The following is a 14,961-nucleotide window of genomic DNA, read 5'->3' as shown; positions in this document are numbered from 1 at the left end:
TGCCCTCCCACGGCTCCCACACTCCACAGACAGAACCCCACTCCTGTCGCATGCTCTCGCCTCGAGTCGCAACCCACATGCTACAGGAGGCCTGTCTCCCTGGCTGCTGCTGTCCTGGAGGCCTGGGAACAGCCTGCTGGTAAGGGAGCAGCTCCCTCAAGACAGTTCCTGTCGGAACCAGTGAGGGTTTCAGGCCTCTTGGCCTAAAGGACTTTCATTCTGAAGGGACTTCACACTTAACCGTTGAGAAGTTACTTATCTGTGACACAGGGTGCTCAGTCTGTGGTCCCTGCCTCACACGATGGACACGGAGCCTCAGAAATGTTATCAGCCATCTGAGCTGACACTCAGTCACTGAGTTTTTCAGCCTGGGCTATAACTGAGTGGTCTGTCCGTGTCTGCTCTGAAAGGGTAGAAGGGGTGGGGTGCCCAGAAAACACCACACACCAAATTGACTCATACTGAACAGCCAAAGAATCACACTGCTATCAATACTGTTGAACTACAGATCATGGTCCGAAAGGTTTCTCCTACCAACCTTTTCCTTAAGACTCTGCACAGGGTTGTTCGGGCCCTCCTCTTCTCAGTGTGGAGATTCCAAACTAAAAGTGCCATGGTCACCTATGGTCCATTATCTAGAATTGATTTCCACTAGGAGTTCCTTAAAATTTGACACTCCAAACTTTCTGACAATCTCACGCTTAATTATAAGCATGTTTCCTAAAACATTATGGTGCCTCCAAACTTCAACTTTAATGCCAATGGTATCAAAAGAGCAATCAGTTCAGCAAAACTGCTCTGCATCCATTCCAAACAAAGACAAGAGCTCAAGTACTCGTACACTCCACCGCAGCAGCCTCCACTGCTTTCTTTCCCAACTTCTCTCCCCTCCCCACCCCACCACCACACACATTCTTGGCCTCTTGCCCAACCATATAAGTATTTTCAATGGCCACATGTCCCTCTAGCTGTTGGGAGTTTCTAAACTCTGCAATAACAAAGGGCACTGACATGAGCCTATTCGTGGAGCAAATTCATCCCCAAAGAGGACATTTTAAGCACAGATCAAGAACAAGAGACTGTGTCTCTACTCAGCCTCATGCTGTCAGATGGTAAGTGGGGCACCGTACATAGGTCACATCCCTGCTCTGCAGACACCAGGGCAGCTGGCCACAGCCAGAGCAAGGAAAATGCCCTACTTCATCTCCCACCTTTTGCTGCTCTCGTTTCCTAAAGTTTTTATTTCTTCTGCTGCAGAAGCTGACATGCCAACAAAAGTTCTTCAATCATTGGTGATTTAAAACTTCAGTCACCCGGGAGGGGCACCTGGGTGGCTCAGTTGGTTAAGCGGCTGCCTTCGGCTCAGGTCATGATCCTGGCGTCCCGGGATCGAGTCCCTCATCGGGCTCCCTGCTCAGCAGGAAGCCTGCTTCTCCCTCTGACCCTCCCCTCTCTTGTGCCCTCTCTCTCTCAAACAAATAAAACTTCAGTCACCCACACAATCACACACTTACATGCCAGACCCTGGGCTGGGTCCTCTTCCCCCCTCAGTGTCCAGATCTCTTGAATGCCTCCCTGCTCCTAGACCTAAAAAGCATTCACAGCACCCACCACATTCACCACAGCCACCTATGCCTCAATATATACCTCACAAACAAAAATCTGTTCAAGTCATAAACAAGTCCAATCAGAACACAAACTTTTTCTAGCCTTGAACCTTCAAACTACCCTAACCCCCCTCCCTGGAGTAATCTCCAGATAATTCTGTGTGCCTATCCTCTAATGCTTGAGTTAGGAACCAAAGGAGGATCAGCCCTCTCCACCTGTGCGAATATTGGAGGGGTGTTGTCATTAGCAGTGTCCCCGCAGGAGGAGGATTACATCAGCTCATAAGAACATCACTCTCTAGGGAAGCAGAACAATCACGTCGGTGAGAACTGTCTCACCCCGAATCCCTTCAACACTCTCCACGCCTTCCACACTCACTTAGGAGATGCAGCCAGGCCTCCCCTCGTCCTTTGTACTACACCACAACTTCCTGCAGCAGGGAAGCTGATAAACAGACCTGCCTGAGAAAGTTAAGTGCTACCTAGCACTGCACGTTGAAAGATAACTCCACCAGATAGCTAGAGCAATTATGCTGTGTGGTTACCTGGAATCAGGGATTCCCCAGAGACAACAAAAGACTTGGTTTCAAGCATCACGGGGCAGACCTGAAATAGACTCCGTTTGCCAAACCCAGGCACTAACTCCCGGTACGCAGCACAGGTAAGCTTGAGAAGTAGCACCAAGATCCTCACTGTTTAGCACACTCCACTTTAACAAGTTTGAGGGCCAGAAATCCAAACGTGAACGTAGCCCACCCGCCTCCTCCAGACCCCACAGTGGGGTGTGACTTGCCTCCAAAGAAAGGGTGCCATCCTCTTCCGAGAAGGATGTGGAGCTCTTTTCAGGTTCTGTGTCTCTAAGTTGGACCCCATGTAAATGTGGCCCGTCACTGCCATAGCCAGAGGAGGAGGGCAAAACGCTTGCAGTCCTGCCGCTGATGGATAAATCACTCTGAGAAGTAGGCAGTCTGAGACCCTGGGGGGGCACTCGACCCACATGGGGGGCTTCTGTACATCTGTGGCCTCTTGACGGGTCCAGTGGGGATGAAGGAACAGAAGGCTCTGCAATCCAGGAACCTGTGTGAGGGGCACTGCCAAGAGCCGTGGTTCCTGCCCCCACACGCCAGCCCTCTGAAAGGTGGTCTTGAGCCCCTGCGACGGCAGGGTGGTCCGTCCTGGGGAAAGTGCTGCTCCGAAGTCCAAGTGGAGCCCCTCCTTTCCCCCCTGCAGTCTCCCCTTGCAAAGCCAGCAGCACAGCCCTGCTACTGCATGATGCTGGCCTCGGAAATTCCACCAGCTGGCTCACTGACTTTTCACAGTTCCTTTCCGCTGGGTTATCTAGCAGGTGAGCGATGACAGTCATCCCCTCTTCCAGGGAATCCCAGACCCCTCTGGCAACCGATGACTCATTCTCTAACAAAAGGTGAGCAGTCTGGATCTCCCCTTGGAATCTCTCCTTCACCTGCACGATCATCCCCTGGTCACCCACCCCTGAGCTGGGGGCCGAGTTCTGAGGCAGTGAAATGTCTAGGGGGGGATGCTCTACCCCTCCCGCTCCTTCCTCCTTTTGGAGACTCACTGTTAACTTCGGTTGGGTTTCCGTCTCTTCAATGACTCTGGTTCCTTCCAAGGGTTCTTCCTCATGAGACACCTCTGGAGTAGGGGTTTTCTTCCCCCTCCACTTCCTTTTGAACCGAACCCTTTTCTTAGGAGATATGGGAGCCTTCTCAGGAATAGCTAGTGAATCTTTCGGCTCCTTAACACAGCCCAGTGAATTTCCCATCGCCTTCCTCTCCTAGTCTCATCAAAAACGCAGCTAAGCCAGTCCTGGTATCCCAGAGAAATCCCAACGTTGGCTTCATCGGATTCGATGCACATTTAAAAACATGCACTATGCCGGCAATCCCTCCAATTCTTTCTCCCTCCCTCCCCGCCTCTCTGTCTCTCCCAGCCGCTGCCGATTCAGACAGCCATCTTACAGGCTCAGAGCTGCAACAAGACAAATTCAAAGCATCTCACTGCAGTTCAGAAATCACTTGACCTAAAAGCAGACAGAAACCGGATTGGCTGCAGCTTCCTCTCTCCAAATATGAGGTAATTGGAGCACTGCCCTCAGAAACACAAACAGAAAGCAAAAAGGAGCTAGAAACCTGGGGAGGGGAAAACCTATGGAGGGTGAGGAGGAGGGGGTGGGATGTAAGAGTAAAGGGAAAAGGGAGGGGAAAGGAGAGAGGCCATGGAAGAAGGTAACGTGAAGGGAGGAGGAGGAGGGAAAGCAAACCAGCCCACTGCTACCAGCCGGGCAGGGAACGGCCAAGAAGAACCAGGACAGAGAATGCTGCCATTATCGCTGCCCCCAGACTCTGAAAGGGAAGAGATTTCAAATGGTTGTGCCAGGATGTCCAAAAGAAAATATCAAGCAATGTACATATATGTTCAAATTTTTCAGGTCAGAAATAATAAAATTATTTTAAACAAATTAAACCTGAAGAGAGACCGGAGCTTACTCCTCACAGTTAAGACAACAGGCTTTAAAGATCTAACCTCCTATAGCATTTATTTCCCTCCTCCTTGCCTTCCCCCTAAGAGAGAAAGATAGAAGAGAGAGAGAGCAGAGAGATCTGTTAATTCTGTTAGCCAACGACACAGAGAAGACACTCAGAAATCGGTTTTGAGTATTGTGTAAGGAAGCTCTGTAAAAAAGGATACGGCTTCCAAATAAAACAGAGATGCTCCACCTCTGTGAACAATAGTTGGCACAAATGTTCAACAGTAATTACTGATGCTGCCGGCTAACATTCTTTTCAGCATTTGTTATGTGCCAAGCACTGTGCTAAGCTATGCATGCATCACCTCATTTCATTCTGTCGGCAACCATATGAGGTCAAAATTACTATTTTACAGATAAAGAAACGGAGGTTTAAGAAAGTTGATTAATTTGCTTGGGGCTACACAGCTAGTAAGTGGCAAAGCCCCATGTTATACTACATTCTAACTGCAGCAGGGATGAGTCTGTCCTCAATTAAGTAAAACAGGAAGATACCCACTGTTCTGAATTGTCAACTAGACTCACATGGGCCAAGGGCTCAAACAGATAACACTGGGCTATTGGAAGTAAGAGAGGAAGTTGCTAAAATGAGGCCCAGATGGTTTTTACTCAAGTTGCAGTAGGGCAGGAAGTCTGAATTAAAGTCTTAAAAGTTGGATTCAAAAATCACCCGGGTACATCAATGGGATTCGCCCACCCCAATTTTTAGTACAGTGTCTGACAGATGAGACACCACCACAACCCAAGGGGCTCTGGATGGCGTGGAAAGCCGTTGTATGTGTTTCTTCCCTACTGCCACCGTTTATTCTATACCAAAAGGATCCAGACCACACAGCAAAAGGAAATAGCCTGCCTGGCTCTATGTGAGCCCTACCCAACCTCTCCTGGAGTCCTGAAAAATGCCCTCCACAGAAGGAAAGCAATAAGACACCCTAAAGCAACAGCTCCTACATGACTGCTCCTGAGACCCTGCACCCATCTGCCTCCAGGCAGTAGGTTTCTCCCCAAGCCTTTCCCTACAGCTGAGTGCGAAGTGGCAGCACCATCTTATGGTGATCATAAACCACAGCAAGAAACCAGACAAGGACACTAGCATGGGAGAGAAACTCACTCAGACCATAGGAAATCATTTAATCAGCAAAAAACCCTGACATTACAATACAATTCTCTAGGCAGGCACCAGGCCTTCATTCCTCCAACAAAGAGAACTGGAATTATGGAACTTTCCAGATGCACACCCCAAGGCCCAAGCTTGAATAAAATTCATGAAATCCAAGCAAACCAAATTCCTGAAACTGATCAACTCCAGGGCAAGAGAGACAGCTGCTTAGTCTGACGGCTGCTGACAGACAGGCCTGACAGAACCTAGTATATTTATTTCTAGGAGCCTTTTCTTTTTTCAACTTCTTGCATATGTTGGGCAAATCAGGCCTTCATTTCCTTCTGCTCCAAAGGAAAACTGGCCTCAGGAAGGAGCAGAGCTTTCAGTAAAGTAGGCCTAGGTTCAAATTCCCAGCTCTAGGAACTTGGTAGCTAAGTAACTAACTACCTGTAAAATGTGGCTACTACCACCGTGTAAGGGGGTGAGCGAGGGCTGATGAGATAACCCCTATAAAGACACTGCGGGCTCGGTGCCCGGTCTATAGTAAATCCCTCTGCTTCCCATTTGTTACTTAAGCCCCAAGATAGGAAACACTCTACTATCACCACCACTAGGGTCCTAATATACTCTCTTTCTTGCCTAGGTTCTAAGGAAAGTAGATACATTCTAAGGTCCAAAGTTTGGGTGCTTTTCTTTTTTTTTTTTTTTTTTAAAGATTTTATTTTTTTAAGCAATCTCTACACCTAACACGGGGCTCGAACTTACAACCCCGAGATCAAGAGTCACATGCTCCACAGACTGAGCAAGCCAGGTGCCCCAGGGGCTTGTTTTACTTCACAGGGGGCTCTGGTCCACTATTTCACTAAGTAACTCTGATCACCAAGACCTCCCCCTGGACCTTGTTCTCATCTCGCCTGAGCTCTGAACACACGGCCTGCTGCCTTCTGGAAAAGCAGCCGACTAGGGGTGACTAGGGCACAGACATTCTGCAGGTCTTCTGCTTTGGCTTTTTCTAATTAACTGTTTACTGCCCACAGCTCTCCCATGGAGAAAGCCAGAGTGAATGAGCTCATTCTCATTCCACAAACATCAGTGGTGCCTCATCTATATGCCAAGTACCAAGTGCCATAAAGTACACAAAAATGTAAACCTCGCATCTACCAGCTAAAACCACTTTTCACCTTAACTCCCTGAATTTTTTTTTTAATTTCAGAGTGCTAGATGTATCCTGGTAGTTAATAAACATTTGAGAGTTGGAAAGCTAATTTTGTCAGATTCTGACGTTGAAGAACTTAACTTTTAGAAAAACTGTAAATCCTAACATTAAAACAGGTTTGGACAAAATCAAGAGACAAGAAATCCTATTATTAGGATCTGAAAGTGTAATCCAAAAATGTCAGTTGGACTGTTTCAGTTGTTCATCTGAACAACCAGCACTGGAAAATGGCCATCACAGTCTATTTATCTGGTTTACCTACCCCACAGCTTTGAGAAGATGAAATACATAAAATATCCATTCACTTAACAAATATTTATTAAGTACCTGTTCTAAGCCAGGCCAAGAAGAGAACAAAAGAGACAAAACCCACTGTTAAGCTGGCATCCTACTGCAGAGATCCAGACAACACATAAACAAACGTTCAAACAGTAGTAGGTGTTACCCAACACAACACTGTGCGTCACACGCTGCTTCTGAGAGTAATTTGGCAAAATAAGGGAAAGTGTATAACCCAGCAATTCCAGTCCAGGTATCTATCCAAACAACCCACTTCCAAAAAAACAAAAATAAAAACAGAAAACAAACAACAACAACAAAAACCCACCTTCCTATTTGCATACGGACACATGTACACAGATGTTCACTGTAGCAATGAATGCCTTCTTCATACTGGTTAAGTAACAGACTACAAATAACAGCTGTGTCACACAGCGGCAGGGGGCTCCACTCACGCTCTAGTCGACGTAAATTAGTTACGGTGAACAAATCAGGTCCTTTTTTATCAACACAATAAACCTCAAAAACAAAGTTTAATTTAAAAAAGAAAGGGTATAGAGAAGATAGGATCTGTGTCAACTATAAAAATAGCACATATTGTTTATGAATACTCATCTGTCATAAAGGTACAGAAGCATATATGGAAATGATCTATATCAACTTCGGGACAGTACTGACCCAGGGGATCAGAGGGAGCCAGAAAGTTGGTTGTGTTGGAAATGTTTCATTAGCACCAATAACAGAGATTTATAATGACTATTTTACCGATCCCCTAACATTTGATAGCTCTACTCTACATTTCTCTTTGGCTTTATATAGCATGTGTCCTTGGTGAGAACAGCTAACAGATACTCAATAATAAAAGACTAGAAAACAGCAATAATACATAACTAGCAAGAGACATGTCATACTCTCTCTGAAGCAAGACAAGGATAGTGGAGGGGCGCCTGGGTGGCTCAGTCGTTAAGCGTCTGCCTTTGGCTCTGGTCATGACTGGGCTCGAGCCCCACATCGGGCTCCCTGCTCAGCGGGAAGCCTGCTTCTCCCTCTCCCACTCCCCCCGCTTGTTCCTGCTCTTGCTACCTATCTCTCTGTCAAATAAATAAAATCTTAAAAAAAAAAAGAAAAAAGACAAGGATAGTGGAGCCTCCATGTAACTCTTTTATCAGCCAGTCAAAAGCTCTGCAAGCAGGGAACCCTTCCCCAAGCTCCTAAACACGTGGCTAATATAGACAAACATCAAGCCATCAAGAACAGCAAAGAAAAGGAATTCGCAGTCAGTTGCATTGAGAAGATACTCTGGCAGCAGAGCTTCCCTCTACAAGAAGACAAAATAGTTGTTCAGCTATGCTGAAATAACGAACAGAGAAAAGCAGGTAGCCAATATGTGTGCAGAAGACACGAAACCAAAAGTATTTTATCTTCTTCTTTTTTTTTTTTTAGATTTTATTTGACAGAGAGAGAGAGATAGCGAGAGCAGGAACACAAGCAGGGGGAGTGGGAGAGGGAGAGGCAGGCTTCCCGCGGAGCAGGGTGCCCGATGTGGGACTCGATCCCAGGACCCCGGGATCATGACCCGAGCCGAAGGCAGACGCTTAACGACTGAGCCACCCAGGCGCCCCAAGTATTTTATCTTCTAGTGAAACTGGTAACAGGGCAGAGAACAGTGAGCTAAGTCAAAAGCTATGGAAATTATAAGGTCCGTTAATAATTATAACAAGTTGCTACCAATAACTGCTAAATACTGAGTACATACTGTGCTCCATCTCCCAGCCTCACACCTCCCTGATTTCTTTAAATCTCCATCATTTTATGGTGCACCTCTTCTCATTTCCCTGAATTATTCAGTTGCACCTGGACTGAGTCTGTGTCTAGTTTACTTTGTATCACCCACAGACTCTACTTAGGACCTTGCTCATAGCTGGTCCTTAGTAAATGTTTGTGGAATTCAGTTAAAGAATACATATTCCTGTAAATTAAAACCACAAGAAGACACCATTTCACACCTACTGTGATCGCTATCATCAAAAAGACAGACAATAAATTTTGGCGAGTATATGGAGAACTAAGAGTCCTCACAAATTGCTGATGGGAACGTCAAATGGTATAGTATAACCACTCTGGAAGACGGTTTGGCAGTTTCCTAAAAAGTTATACATAAACTTAGCATACCTACCCAGCCATTCTCTTCCAAGGTATATATCCACACAAAGACTGGTACTCAAATATTCATATCAACATTATTTATGATAGCCAAAAAGTGAAAACAACCCAAATGTCCATCAACTGCTGAATAAACAAAATATATTATGTATCTATACCACAGAAGAGTACTCAGCAATAAAAAGGAATAAAATACTGATACATGCTACAACAGAGATGAACCTCAAAAATTTAACGCTGAGTGAAAGAGGCCAGACACAAAGGGGCACATATTCCATGATCCCATTTATGTGAAATGTCCAGAACAGGCAAATCTATGGTGGCCGAAAATAGATGAGTGGTTGCCTGAGGCTGGGGAGGAGAATGGAGGATGGTGGTAAGTGGGCAGGAAGGGTCTTACTGGTAGGATGAAAATGTTCTAACACCGGGTTATGGTGATGGTTGTGTAACTCGTAAAAATCATTGAATTGTATAATGAATATGGGTCAGTTTTATGGTATATAAATTATACCTCAATAAAGATGTTTGAAAAAAAGAATGTATTTTCCTAAAACAAACAAGCAAAACAATGGCAACCAAAAAGGGGTTTTAAGATGGTTAGGAAACTAACACGGAAGGGGAAGAAGCAGGATGGAGAGAACGGTCCGGAAGCTAGACGTCTCTGAGTACACCTCACGTTCACTTCAAAATGTCCCTTTGGAACAACATAGATGGTCTATATAATGTGAAATAAAACTGAAAGGTGAGAAAGCAATCCCTAAAAATGCGGAGGCAAATAAAAACAAATGAACCTAACTGTGTCTTGAATTAATGGCTTCACAAAACAGAATTTTTTTCCAAATGACTTTACAATATAATTATTTGTACATCCTCAGGAGATATACCCCAAGGACAAAGAAAACTGCAAAGAAATCACAACCTTCTCAGTAATCATACTGTTACTAACACTGAGATTGTTCTGGTTCAAATACATTACATGTAATATATACATGTGCTTGTACAGACATCTATGGGTGTGTGTATAGGGAAAAGGGAAGAAGTAATATGTTACTATTGTTAGAATCAAGATTTTCAGCATGAGGAAAAGAGATATAAAGTCAAGTAAGTTAAATAAAACTCTATAATTTGGGGGCACCTAGCTGGCTGAGTTGGAAGAGCACGTGACTCTTAATCTCAGAATCATAAGTTCGAGCCCCACATAGATTCTAAAACATAAACAAAGAAACTTAAACTCTGTAATTTAAGTTTGAATGAGATACATCAGTATAAATTCATGATTTTTTAAAAGAGAAAAATACACACATTGGCTAGCTCTGTCCACAGAAAAACTGACAAACCCAGTAGCATTCAGATTGTGGTCAGAATGAGAGTTCCTTGGAGAAATTGCTGATCTCAAGTCTTGGACAGGAAATACACAAAAAGAGTCTGGAACATCTCATCACAAGAAATAAAAGAGATTATCAAAAAGGACTATGGGAGTCATGCCAAAGGACTCAGAGTCAACTTTAGGAAGCTCCCTTTGGTCAAAGATGAAGTTATTTGAATATTAGGAAGAATGATAGTTGTATTTTATTGCAACACATTTAAGTCTGTTAAAAACCCGTAAGTCATGGGGCACCTGGGTAGCGCAGTCGTTAAGCGTCTGCCTTCGGCTCAGATCATGATCCCAGGGTCCTGGGATTGAGCCCCGCATCAGGCTCCCTGCTCGGCAGGAGGCCTGCTTCTCCCTCTCCCACTCCCCCTGCTTGTGTTCCCTCTCTTGCTGTGTCTCTCTCTGTCAAATAAATAAATAAAATCTTTAAAAAAAAAAACAAACAAACCCATAAGTCATAAGTGATACTAAGGAAAAAGAAAGAAGAAAGTAGCTTTCATTTGTCATTTTTGGAGAATTTTAGGGAACCAATTAATTACACTGAAAACTGGTAAACAGAGGGAAAGATGGGAGCACTGATCTTTGGATCTCCCCTTTCCTATAGGAGATACCTCTCAGGGTAATTGATGAGGTGAAGTTCTTTACAGAAGTACTCCAGCTAAATAATGAAGATGGAATGAAAGTACTTGAGTAGCACCATTCTGCAACTTCTAATGAACTAGCAACGATGATCAGTAGTTAGGTGAACAGCTAACTACTATTCGGTGAACAGCTAACAGGGAATGGATGGGTCAGGCTGATAACAGCTGAACCCACATGTGCCTCCCGATATGCAGAAATAGGCATATACAACTCAACACTACTATCCTGGCCTTCCACATCCCCCAAAAAGGAACCTGAATGGTACTGAGCCTCAGGTCTAGATCTAAACCACCAGATTATAAGCAATACAACAGAGGGATGGAGGATGTTGTTTTAAAATCATCCCAGAGATGCCATCAGCATCTTTATAAACCTTAAAGGACAAAAGACCTGATTTCCTCAATGAATTGCAAGGTGAGGGCGGAGGAGGGAGGAAAGGGAAATTTTAATGCAATATGTAGACTTTGCTGGGATTCTGATTCAAAGAAACCAACTGTTTTTGTTTCTTTAATGAGGTAATTGGGGAAATCTGAACACCAAATACTTAATGATTTTAAGAAATTATTGTTTTACAGTATTATAATCTTTAAATTAAGAATCCCTATCTTTCAGAGATACACATATATGTACCAATGAAATTACATGAAGTTTGGGATTTCTTTCAAGATAACCTACTGGGGTTTGAGGAGTGGGTTAGGATACAGATGAAATAATATTGGCCATGAGTTAAGAATTGTTGAGCTAAGTGATGGGTATATGGTAGTTCTTCATACTATTTTCTCTACTTCTATAAATGTTTGAAAGTTTTTGTAAGAAATTTTTAAAGAAAGAGAGAGTAAGCATTTTCCTGATGGAGGTGCTCAGGAAAGGAACAGTTCCATTACCCACATCTCCTCTGATCCAGCAAAGTGTTGATTAACTAATTCAGTTTTTATTCCTTGGCCCATGAGTCTCTCTTTTAAAAAGAGATTAAGTTGCAGTCAGGGTACATAGAGACACAGTAGATAGAGTCCTCTCACCTCACACCCAGGAGACCAACACTGGGCACTCAGAGTGAGGACAGGTTTGTGGCAAAAATACAAATGACCAAAACAGTTTCTCTAAAAACAAACAAATAGACAAACAACCAAAAAAAAAAAAAAAAAAAAAAAAAAAACCACCCAAAAAACTCCTGTGTTCATAAGGCTTTCCAGGGGGTAACTCTAGTCTTCCATGAAAGCTCAACAAAGTTCTTGTTCCCACCCTGCTAAGGCACCCTTGCCAAGTTCATGTTCCTAGTTATCCCTATATCCAAAGCATGCCTGAAGACACTCTGTGGTTGCAGAAAAACGCATGTTACTTCCACACTTTCCAGACTGCCAGCACTGCCTCCGAACCAGAGCCCCAAGAAATAAGCCCCAAACTCAGAATTTTCTCGGGTTAATTGGGAATTCTGGGACACCTGCTGTTCTGCTGGTAACCAGAAGGTGGCACTAGTGCCCCAACTAGGCCATCACAGCCACTTCAGCCCCTGGAGTCAGAGCCTTGAGTTATTTATATTAGCCTTCTTTTCTTACCTGCTCAAGAAGTGCTCCCTCTAATCTATCAGCTTCATAAACAGCAGCTGTGTATGGGAGAGCTGTCTGAGAAACAGCTTTGTTTGGCTGGGCTAAAATGACTCAAGACGGTCTTTTTATAAAAATAAGGCTGTTCTTTCCCCATAGCAATCCAGACTTGGAAAGGATTTGCCCTCTTAGGAAGCGGGCAGCAACAAGAAGGCAGTGTGACCAGGTGAACACTACCACATGCCACTGCTCTTGAGTATGATGGAAGCAACACTTGTGCTCACAAGCACATATACAAACCGGCTGCTAAGGTGCTTGCTATGGACTGTTTGTGTCCCCTCAAAATTCGTGTTGAAGCCCTAACCCACAAAGTGATATATCTGGAGGCGGGGGGCCTTTGGGAGGTGATTTGGTTCAGGTGAGGTTATGAGAGCAGAGTCCCCATAATGGGATGAATGCCCTTTTAAAAGGATGCAGAGACAGGAGATCTCTTTCTCTGAACCCGTTCACCAAGGGAAGGTCATGTGAGGAGCTAACCAGGAACAGGAGCCCCCACCAAGAACCTGCCCATGCTGCACCCTCATCTCAGACTTCCAGCCTCCAGAACCATAAGAAAAAGTGTTTGTTGGTTAAGCCACCTAATCCATGGCACAGGCACACCTCGCTTCATTGTGCTTCACTTTACTGCAATCTGAAGATACCGCATTTTTTACAAATTGCAAGTCTGTGGCAACCATGCGTCAAGCAAGTCTCCATGCCATTTTTTCCAACAGCATTTGCTCACCTCGTGTCTGGGTCCCATTTTGGTAGTTCTCCTAATAGTTCAAGATTTTTCATTATCTCTGTTATGGTGATGTGTGATCAATGATTATGACTCACCGAAAATTCAGATGATAGCATTTTTTAGCAATAAAGTATTTTTTAAATTAAGGTCTGTACACTGTTTTTCTTCTTTTTTTTTTTTAGATATAATGCTATTGCACACTTACAGACTATAGTATAGTATAAACATAACTTTTATATACACCAGAAAACCAGAAAATTCACCTGACTTGCTTTACTGTGGTGGTCTGGAAGCAAACTGGCAATATCTCTAAGGTGTGCCTATATTTCATTATAGAAGCCCACAGTGACAAAGGCGGTGCTATAATTAACCAGGCTTGTTTTAAGATCATTAGAGATGAGGAAAAGTCTGCATCAAAGCAGGATTATAAGCCTTCACTTCACCCTTCTAAAGCATCAAACCCTCCACACTCTGAGTCCCCAAAGAGCCGAGTCATCGGAGCAGACCTCTAACAACCTGACTGCCAACAGGCAGACAAGTGAAAAAATCCCATTTCAGCATGCAAATGAGCAGGAAGTCCTGGGTTTAGGCTACAACAGCTCTGTCTCCAGGCCACTCCCACTCTCACCCATGTTCACAGCCACACACAGAGAAGGAAGGCTAGGTGCTCGGCCCATGGAAGGCCGTACTGCTTCCAGCTCTTTCTAGGCAATGTCCAAGCCAAGCAACAGTGACCCCAAACTTCATAGGCCCTACCTGGAAGTGCAAAATAATGGTCCAGATCAGGCCCAGGGTCAGCTTGGGGTTGCCATCCGTGATGTCGTCATTGCGAATATTCACTAGTTTCACCTGGAAAAGAAAGAGGCTGATCTCAGAGCTCTGGGAATTTTTATTGTGATTTCATTTTTATAGATATTCATCATTATATACATTTAAACTGACTCTGTGTGTGTGCGCGTGCAGACAGTTCTATGAGTTTCAACATCTGTATAGATGTGGGTAACTACCACTACAATCAGGATAATAGAAGAGTGCCATTATCCCAAAAAGGTGACTTCATGCTGCCCCTCTGTAGTCACACCTGCCCCCACCCTAATTCCTGCCCCCTATTGATGCGTTCCCAGTTTTACTTGTTCTAGAATGTTGTATGAATAGAATCATATAGTATGTAAGGTTCTGATACTGGCTTTTTTTTTTCCCACTCAGCATAATATCCTTGAGATCTCCATCCTCACTGTTACATATATCAGTAGTTTGCTCCTTTTTATTGCTGAGTAGTATTCCATTGTATCAACAGACTAGGCTGCGTTTACCCATTCATCCACTGAAGAACATTAGAGTTGTTTTTAGTTTGGGACAATAATGAATAAACCTCCTAGGTTCGTGAGCATATGCTTTCATTTCTACAGGGTAAATTTGCAGGCGTGGGACCACTAGGTCATATGGTATATGTTTAGCTTTATAAGAAACTGCCAAACTATTTTCCAGTATGATTGCACCAATTTGCATTCCCATCAGCAAGGCAACCTTGTAAGCACATGGTATCCTGAGTTGCTTTTTTATTAAATCATCGCAGCCCTGACTTTTTTTCTTTGTTTTTTCCCTGGGAGAGAAGGTGGCAAGCTCTTCTCCCTTTATCCATCCTTGGCCTGCTCCCACTTTCATTTTCCCTCCTCTGTTGAAGATATCCACACCTGCCCAAGC

The 14,961-nt window shown here is 44.1% G+C and overlaps 1 protein-coding gene across 34 annotated transcripts in view; it reads right to left on the bottom strand.

The window, feature by feature from the left end:
- MACF1 (microtubule actin crosslinking factor 1) overlaps window positions 1–14,961 on the bottom strand; it is a 340,905-nt gene that overhangs the window by 172,812 nt on the left and 153,132 nt on the right. For all 34 annotated transcript variants that reach the window (XM_027622580.2, XM_027622734.2, XM_027621977.2 and 31 more), the window contains one exon: window positions 14,014–14,106. In XM_027622580.2, the coding sequence (XP_027478381.1) occupies window positions 14,014–14,106 (93 nt within the window). The remainder of the gene's footprint in view (window positions 1–14,013; window positions 14,107–14,961) is intronic.

The sequence above is a fragment of the Zalophus californianus genome, chromosome 4 (genome assembly GCF_009762305.2).
Source record: "Zalophus californianus isolate mZalCal1 chromosome 4, mZalCal1.pri.v2, whole genome shotgun sequence".
NCBI classification, from domain to species: Eukaryota; Metazoa; Chordata; class Mammalia; order Carnivora; family Otariidae; genus Zalophus; species Zalophus californianus.
The sequence above is the reverse complement of the archived record's forward strand: the minus strand, read 5'-3'. Positions and strand labels throughout refer to the sequence as shown.